Below are 10000 nucleotides of genomic sequence, written 5' to 3'. Positions count from 1 at the left end.
GTTCAGTACACAGCAGGTTAGCTTAGCTTAGCATAAACACTGGAAACAGTGGGGACCTGCTAGCCTGAGACACCAACCAGCTGCTGTATATCCTCCAGAGTAAAACATCATATCTGGTTTGTTTCATCTGAACACAAATACAGAAATGTAAATGTAGGGTAAGCAGCTGACCTCTGACCTTCACCTGTGTGACCTGTGACCTTTACCTGTGACCCTACAGGTGAAGGAGCTGGGGCGGGCCGACGAGGTGTTGGACCTGTCAGACTACGAGCGCTGTGAGGAGATCAGGAAGAACAAGAGTCGCAGCAAGAAGAACCACAGCAAGTTCAGACTGCAGCGCTGCAGCATGCCGGGCAACACGGTACACCTGTCTGTCTGCACGCACACCTGTCTGCACACACACCTGTCTGTCCGCACACACACCTGTCTGTCTGCACGCACACCTGTCTGTCTGCACACACACCTGTCTGTCTGCACGCACACCTGTCTGTCTGCACACACACCTGTCTGTCCGCACACACACCTGTCTGCACACACACCTGTCTGTCTGCACACACACCTGTCTGTCTGCACGCACACCTGTCTGTCTGCACACACACCTGTCTGTCCGCACACATACCTGTCTGCACACACACCTGTCTGTCCGCACACACACCTGTCTGCACACACACCTGTCTGTCCGCACACACACCTGTCTGCACACACACCTGTCTGCACACACACCTGTCTGTCCGCACACACACCTGTCTGTCCGCACACACACCTGTCTGCACACACACCTGTCTGTCCGCACACACACCTGTCTGCACACACACCTGTCTGTCTGCACGCACACCTGTCTGTCCGCACACACACCTGTCTGCACACACACCTGTCTGTCCGCACACACACCTGTCTGCACACACACCTGTCTGTCTGCACGCACACCTGTCTGTCCGCACGCACACCTGTCTGCACACACACCTGTCTGCACACACACCTGTCTGTCCGCACACACACCTGTCTGTCTGCACGCACACCTGTCTGTCCGCACACACACCTGTCTGCACACACACCTGTCTGTCTGCACACACACCTGTCTGTCTGCACACACACCTGTCTGTCTGCACACACACCTGTCTGCACACACACCTGTCTGTCCGCACACACACCTGTCTGCACACACACCTGTCTGTCTGCACACACACCTGTCTGCACGCACACCTGTCTGTCCGCACACACACCTGTCTGCACACACACCTGTCTGTCCGCACACACACCTGTCTGTCCGCACGCACACCTGTCTGCACACACACCTGTCTGTCTGCACGCACACCTGTCTGTCCGCACGCACACCTGTCTGCACACACACCTGTCTGTCCGCACACACACCTGTCTGTCTGCACGCACACCTGTCTGTCCGCACACACACCTGTCTGCACACACACCTGTCTGTCTGCACGCACACCTGTCTGTCCGCACGCACACCTGTCTGCACACACACCTGTCTGTCCGCACACACACCTGTCTGTCTGCACGCACACCTGTCTGTCCGCACACACACCTGTCTGCACACACACCTGTCTGTCTGCACGCACACCTGTCTGTCCGCACACACACCTGTCTGCACACACACCTGTCTGTCCGCACACACACCTGTCTGCACACACACCTGTCTGTCCGCACACACACCTGTCTGTCTGCACACACACCTGTCGTCAGACACACACACCTGTCTGTCCGCACACACACCTGTCGTCAGACACACACACCTGTCTGTCCGCACACACACCTGTCTGCACACACACCTGTCTGTCCGCACACACACCTGTCTGCACACACACCTGTCTGTCCGCACACACACCTGTCTGTCTGCACACACACCTGTCTGCACACACACCGCTGTAGAAAGACAGGTGATATCAGCTGTTCCTCTGACAGAAACACTTCTTACATTAATAAATAAAAATGAAGGTGTATTGAGTCACATGACCAGCAGGTGCAGGGTTCAGGTGTAGCTGCCGCTCCGGGCAGCGTTCAGTCCGTTTCTGTATAACTGACACGGAGCTGCTATGGAAACGCCTCCAACAGCTGTTTGTCCATCAACACCGACACTAACGAGCTTTTTAACGAGCTTCTCAGTTAATTTAAACAGTTTGTGAGATTTCTGAATATTAATAATAAAGTATCTGTAATACTGCAACAGTACTGTAATACTGCAGTACTGTAATACTGCAACAGTACTGTAATACTGCAGTACTGTAATACTGCAGTACTGTAATACTGCAACAGTACTGTAATACTGCAGTACTGTAATACTGCAACAGTACTGTAATACTGCAGTACTGTAATACTGCAGTACTGTAATACTGCAACAGTACTGTAATACTGCAACAGTACTGTAATACTGCAGTACTGTAATACTGCAACAGTACTGTAATACTGCAGTACTGTAATACTGCAGTACTGCAGAAACACACTACTGTTTATTCACACAAACGTATGTTGATCGTTATTGCACGGCTTTGTTGAATACTGGATTCTGATTGGTCAGTTACTGCATCGTACGGTCTGTTATTTGTGAACAGCAGACTGTTGCTATGGACGCAGTTCTGATCACAGACTCTAGACGACGTCCAATCGTATCAATCTGTTTACTGTCAGCTGTTAATATTCACTAAACAGTCGTGGTGATCTGCACCTTTAAGCTGGTGTGAAACACACACCCCCACGTTCCCGTGGCAACAGCTGACTGACTGTAAACACAGGTGGAAATTCTACTTTATAACACTTTCCTCGACAGCAACACACACACACACACACACACACACACACACACACACACACACACACACACACACACACACACACACACACTCAGCAGATATCTGCAGGCCGTCCCACAAATACCCAGAATAGCCTGAGGGTGGGGGGGGGGGATCGGGTGTCCTGCTGTCTGGGTGGTAGCTTCTGTTACACACACACACACACACACACACACACACACACACACACACACACACACACACTTACACACCCGACCATCTGGTGAATCCGTCTCCCGCTGTGTGTGTGTGTGTGTGTGTGTGTGTGTGTGTGTGTTCTGTGCTGTGATTGGTTAAACTGTGTGATGTCAGCATTTCCATCCGATCGTTGTTGGACTGAACACCTGAAACCTGATCAGGAGGTTTTCTGTTGTTGAACTAGACACTAAAATATAATCAGGATAAGAATAAATATTATTATGTTAACATCTGATCAATTAACTGTAGATTTGATCTTTGTTAAAACATGCTAACAGCTAAAGAAATATACCAATAACAGTTTGACAACAAGCTAAAAGATGCTTCCAAGGAAGAAACAATCTAATTAAGAGTCAACATCTTACAAAATGCTAAAAGAAGCTAACAACAAATAAACAATCTAATAACAGGTTTACAGCAAGTTAAAACAAGATATAAACTACAGAAGTAAAAACTACAACAAGGTAACGACTATTGAGCAACAAGCTACAACATGCTAACAACAGAGAGACTGTCCAAAAACAAGTTAACAACATACTAGATCAAAAATTAACAAGACAACAACCCAAAAACTGACAATTAACAAACTAAAATAAACTAAAATAACGTCAAAAAGCAGCTGATACTGGTGTCAAACCAGTGTGATTCACTGATTCAGTAATAAACACATCAGCACACCGAAACACTCAAACAGACACTAACAAACACTACTTGTGTGTTTTGTGTTGCAGGCTCCGAACCTGATCTTCCTGGCTGTCAGTCCCGAGGAGAAAGAGTCCTGGATCAACGTCCTGAACGCCGCCATCACACGAGCCAAAAACAAGATCCTGGATGAGGTACGGAGACGAACAGAGTCCTGTATGTGGACTCCTGATGGTCCTTTCGTCTCTTACATGTCCGCTGACAGGGTTTAAAGTATTATCCTGATTTCAGATGGAGTTCCCCAGGGCTCCATCCTGGGTCCCGTATTGTTCATATCACTCGGTTTGGAAAACATCCCGAGTACAGTCTTGCTATATAAATATTAAAATAGTATTTTTCTATAAGTGTTATTCTGTATTTTCTTATTGTCAGTAAATCCCATGCGTCTACTGAAACCATCCGTCTTCTCCACCCTGTGGCTCTCAGGTTCCTCTCATTGGTTTAAAAACTCCTCACAAACACGTAGTTTCATTTTTAAACTAAACCTGCAAACATATAATACTTTAGTCCAAAGACTGACCAACGCAGCTGATTGGGCAGTTGGTAGCATTTGTTATTAGCTCCGTTCCTGCTTGTTTCAATAATTACTGTATATAAACATTATTTGTGAGTTGCTGCTGTTAGTCCGTCCCAGCTGACGGGGAATCTGAGACCATTTTTTGAACTGGAAAATGTTATAATGACTGTATATAAAGTTTCCTCCTTCTATACTCTGTGGCTCTCAGCTCAGAGCTCATTGGTTCCTGCTGAATATGTAAATCCTTACAAACAGCTCACAGATATACTTTTATGTTTATAAAGTCTCAGTAACTTTCTGAAACAGCTGACTGCTGTTTTTTAACAAACAAACAGGAGGAATTAGTGCCTTTGTTGGGGACTATTCTCAGCGTGTTTCTGTCAGCAGGACAGCGTCTGTTAGATTGAATCAAAATAAACGAGTGTTTGTGTCTCACTGACACGTTTTAAGAGTTTTGGACAACAAAGATCGTCCATCAGTTCACTGCTGGTGAGATTTGTTGACTAGAAGAAGAATCGAGTATCACGATGTTTTAAAATGTGTGCAGTCACTTTAACTCGTGGTTAGTTTCACCACTCAGTAAACTGAAGCATCAGTACTGTTGCTATGGTAACCTGCAGTTGAACACACCCTCAGTTGCAACTGACAGCAGAGGTGAAAGTGTTTGAGGTGTGCACGTGTGCGGTGTTCGTCCTGCAGTTATTTCAGTGACAGCAGGAAGTGTGTTGTGTTGTGTGTGCTGGTTCACACTCAGTCAACAAGCTTCGCCTTTTCCACCAATCAATACTCTGATCAATATTCTGATCAATACTCCCTCTCTCACACACATCATGTTCCAGACTGAAGGAACGCCTCTCGTGAACTCGTGTCACATTCATGTCATATTGACGTTACAGTCGTGTCCTGGAAAAGTTTTATTATATAATTTGAAACACAGTTATGTAACTTCACGGCCTCAGTAGTGACGATCAGGTTCAATATTATGTTTTTTAATATCTTAAATATTTATTCAGACTCTACTGATGAGTCGAAGGTTCAACTGGAGAATAAACCAGAAACAGGAAGATCTGAACTCTCACTTAGTAAAACTTTACAAGTTTTATGAACTACTGATTTATCTCAATAAACAGCAGGTTTGGTTTCAGAAGTGGGGAGTTATATATAAATATATATATATAAATATATATATATATATATATATATATATTTATATTCCTCTGCATGCATCGTCCGTATATTTAGTTATATTTAATCAATCTAGCAAATAAGAAATTATGATGGAGGTGGTTATCTGGTTTTCCTGCCTCTGTGCTTTACTGCCTTATTTATGCTCAACGTTCTATTATTATTATTATTATTAAAATAATAAGGTGATAGAAATAATTTAAAGTTAGTAAAATGGCAAATCACAAATTAAACACATTCAGAAGACAGAATTATAAAAACATTAAAACCATGTTGTTCTACTAGTAAATGTGTTGGATCATCTGGCATCGATTGAATTAATCATTTTAATCAATACAGTCGGTGGTGACTCATCGCTGAGTGGTGAGCAGCTACACGTGTAGTCAAAACAAACCTCTTACATTTATTAAATCTTTTATATGATACGAGACTGAAAATCTGCAATGAGAAGATCAGTGAACCAGTGTGATCACAGCAGCACCTTGTGGACACGAGAGGGGCTGCATGTTAGATCACACGGCGTCCCGCAGGGTTCGATACCGGGTCCCTTATTGTTTATATCAAACCCTGACAACATGAATGTTTTATAAATCTCAGCTGTCGGTGTGTTGATGTTTCAGGTGACAGTAGAAGACGCTCAACTGTCTCATCTGACTCGAGATCGAGTGAAGATTCCTCACAACCGCCGGCTGCCGACCAGAGGTCACCTGCTGGCTGTGGTCAGTCTGATCCTTCATCACCTCCTCATCCTCCTCCAACATCAGCTCCTCTTTCACCTTTATCATATAATGTCCATATTTTAATTACAGGAGTTGAAGTATTTTGCTGAGATATTATAACAGTAAACTGCAGATATCTGCAGAAGATGTTTTGGCTGCTAAAAGCTCATTTCAAGATTTCAACCTATGACATGTAGACATCTTTAAAAACATTTTATCAGCAGCTGCCTTTTGAAGTAATAAGTGAACATTTCAGTTGTGAAGAATGGAAGACAACTTAAATGGTGACATCGTGAAGTTAAAATTGGATCATATTCAGTCATAAACTTCATATCTGTTAATTCTTACAGTACAAACTGAACTGTAGACTTTATTTGGAGGTTTCATTCAATTTAATGGCTAAACCAGCTGAAGTGTTGCTGCTCAGAATGAAAGTGGAGGTGATGATAATTTCCTGTTACACTAATCAATTCTGAAAACATCAATAACTTTTTTCCAAATCAGAGAAAATCAGGTAAAATTATTTGATTTTTGAAACAATACAAAGTTAATAAAGACAGAACTGAACTACTTTATTAACATGATAATGAAAAGTTAGATTACAGTCAAATATAAATTTCTGGTGCCAGAATTAAGAGTTTAATGACCTGAAGAGGATTATATCTGAGTTTGTTGAATTGGAGGAAGTTATTAGATTCTAACATGTGACATCAGTCAAACTGCTGATGGTTTTTATCTCATCTTACAGATATATAAAGTTGTGAATCATCTGCATAGCAGAGAAAATAGACGTCTCGATAAAATGTCATTCGGCCAAGTGGAAGCATGTAGATAATAAGCGGGGAAACTAGGACAGAGCCTTGAGGTACTCCACAGTTCAGAGGGCCAGCAGTAAACTGTCTGTTGGAGACAGAGGACATAAACTCCTACAATGTCTCTTAAGGTGTGTTCAGACAGAAAGCAAAGCAAATCATACTGCTAGACTGCAACAAACAGGCAATACACCAACTGTACAGATGTTAGCTGTATGCTAGCTAGCAACAATGAGAATGGGAGAGTTTGCGTTCAGTTCAGCCTCTGACTGAACTCAAAACTCCAGTTATTTCTTTTATTACCCTTCAGTTTCTCTCGTCTCTGAAAGTTTATTAAGCAGTTCAAGTTAAAACACTTGATTCACTCTCCACCAGGCAAATTCATGTCTAATTGCATCTTTCCATTGACTTTGTATTTAAAATTCGCTTTGCATTCTGTCTTCACACACAGGCGACTGATTAAGATACTGTGATCTAATCAGTCTGAAACATCTGGACACGTTCTCTGGTTCAGAGTTGTTTCACTGGTTTGGTAGTTGTGTCAGTAGATGACCAGACTCCTCCTCTTGTTTCCAGGCATCCACCTCCACCTCAGATGGGATGCTGACTCTGGATCTGATCCAGGAGGAGGACGCTCCGTCTCCTCACGGGGCCGAAGGCGTCAGGGTTGACCCGGACCACCTCACCCCGGACTGTCCCAGATCCAAAACCGATGGTGCCCTCTCCACCAGGACCAACGAGGCTTCTGGGAAATCCAATAGCCTTCCCCGTCAGGTGCCGGTGGTGTGGGAGCGTACGGGCCCCACCCAAACCCCGCAGCCGCAGAAACGCTTGACGTCAGCGGAGAAAAACCGCTGCGCCTCCATGGACGAGATCCTGTCGCACTCTGAAACAAAAGCCACAAAGAACCGGGCGGCGATGTCCCGTTCAACGGCCTCGACGCCGACCGGCACAACAGCGCCCGTCAACCAGCTGCAGGAGCTCATCAGCCAGAAGCTGGAGAAGACAGAGCGGCTGCTGACGGAGGCGCGGCGGGAGGCCGACGGGGAGGCCGGGAAGGTGAAGGGGAAGGAGTCGGCTGAAGCATCGAGAGCCGAAGCTGAAAGACTCCTGAAGGAGGCAGCGGCAGCCTGGGGCCAGGCCCGGGAGGTGCTGGAGGAGGTGAAGGAGCTCAGGGAGCTGTACCGACAACTGGACTCCACCTCCCCGCTCACCCCGTCTACCAGCACCAACAAAACCCAGACCGCAAGAGCCTGATGTGAGCGGCAGGGTACTGACTCACTCTGGTACAAACCGGCTCTGACCGGTCCGGTCTGGCCCGAGCGGGAAGCAGAACACAGTGCTGCGCTCCTGTTTCTGTTTGTTGGACTTCAGTTGCTGCAAACTGGACGAACTCATTTTAAATTATTTGGAAACATTCAGGTTTTGATTTTCAGCTGTCAGGAGGAACCAGGACTGTCCTGCTGACAGACGCGGCTTGCTGCCTAGAAACTCCCTTCCTTACAAAACCAACATGTTGGACAAATTCAACTTGAGGCATGTCCTGAAGTATGTCTCCAGGCTCCGAGAGGTCTCTGTTCGTTTGCACAAAAACAAAAAATCTCTTGTTGAAATTCATGAAAACGTGCCAAGAGGAGAGTTCAGAGATGAAAACCCTGTGGATCCTTTATCTCATCTGTCTTTCAGTCCACAGTCTTTGCTTTGGATCATTTTACTTTGCTATAACTTTTCCTTTGGAATATTTACAAGTTGGGAGACGTGTTTTTGAATCTTCTAGAAATGTAAACAAGATGAAGTTTTATACAGCGGGATGGTACGAATGCAGGGTAATTATGAAGCAGGATTTTTAACCGGCGGCCTTTGGATGATGTGGAGTTTGAAGGTGAAGAGGTGGAAGACTCCTCTGAATGTGACGGTCTGTGAGCAGCTTCGGTTCAGAGCTGCAGGATTCTGATCACCTTGATTATTTTGACTGATTGCTGATTGTCATCAATCACCTGGAGAAAACCTTTTTGTTTTTCTGCATCTCAGAGCACTTTGGCATCTGACTAACAGGTTCATTTTATTCAACTACTCTGGACATTTTATATAAAATAAAAAGTTTCAGTAGCAACTAATCAGATGATTGTCAGAAGCAGAAACTGCTGATTGAAACCTGAAAACCCAAACGTACCACAAGTCTTCTGATAGGTGCAGGTTGTGATAAGACCCAAGAAAGATGCAGGAAATTATTGGTTTATAACACAACAGACAACAGTAACGTTAGCTAAGTCAGCTAAAACCTGATCAAACCCCAGAGTTTGAGTCAGATTATCTAACCTCCTTTCTGACGGCAGAATCACGAGAAGCTGCGTCAGACAAACAGAAAATTACATCCACTTCTTGCAGTGATCGGCAAACACGTTCATAGGGTGTAGAACTCACACGAAGGCTTTCATCCAGCTGTTTGTCTACGTTCTATGAACTTGTTTGAAGCTTACTGAGGCCTTCAAACTCTCTGGGGAAGCTAAGCACACTTCCTGTTTAACCTGTTTCTCTCTTGACAAATGTCTCTCACAGATTTTGATTCAAACTTGTCAACAAAAGAAGTGTTTTTAAAGATGGACACTATGGAAGACATTTGTTATTATCAGAGTCAAAGAAGGAACTTTAAGTTTGGGTGTAAAATGAAATCAGGTCCAATCGTCCTTGGGTTTGTTGGAGTCCACTTGGGCTCAGATTCGATATTTTTCAGACTTGTCAGGGTCCATTTTCTGTTAGATTTCTCCAGATTGTGTCTTTTTTAATGTACTGATCCATCCTGAGTTTAGGAAAGTCACAGATCCATTTTGGGTCACGTACTATTTTTTGGACATTTGAAGACTCAAGGATGACCAGATGCTATGCACACTGCGTGAAAAAGCAACAGCAGCTTCCATTCTTCAAACTGTCCAGAAACTGTCGTTATATTCATCATCTTCTTCTTCCTCTTCCTCTTCTTTGAGAATGTGAATGTTTTCTGTGACACACCGGAGGCTGCAGCAGGTGGCGGTGAACCAGCGGCCTCCAGTCTCAGCTGGAAAC

General features: G+C 44.6%; 1 protein-coding gene across 1 annotated transcript in view; it reads left to right on the top strand.

The window, feature by feature from the left end:
* The window catches only part of plekho1b (pleckstrin homology domain containing, family O member 1b), a 24545-nt gene that overhangs the window by 13744 nt on the left and 801 nt on the right, over positions 1 to 10000 (top strand). Inside the window, exons 3-6 of the mRNA XM_042422785.1 lie at positions 221 to 361; positions 3734 to 3838; positions 6027 to 6125; positions 7514 to 10000. The exon at positions 7514 to 10000 is cut by the window's right edge and continues 801 nt beyond it. Of these exons, the coding sequence (XP_042278719.1) occupies positions 221 to 361; positions 3734 to 3838; positions 6027 to 6125; positions 7514 to 8194 (1026 nt within the window). The 3' untranslated portion in view covers positions 8195 to 10000. The remainder of the gene's footprint in view (positions 1 to 220; positions 362 to 3733; positions 3839 to 6026; positions 6126 to 7513) is intronic.

Source organism: Thunnus maccoyii, chromosome 10, assembly GCF_910596095.1.
Source record: "Thunnus maccoyii chromosome 10, fThuMac1.1, whole genome shotgun sequence".
NCBI lineage: Eukaryota > Metazoa > Chordata > Actinopteri > Scombriformes > Scombridae > Thunnus > Thunnus maccoyii.
This window is presented reverse-complemented; position numbering and strand designations above follow the sequence as displayed.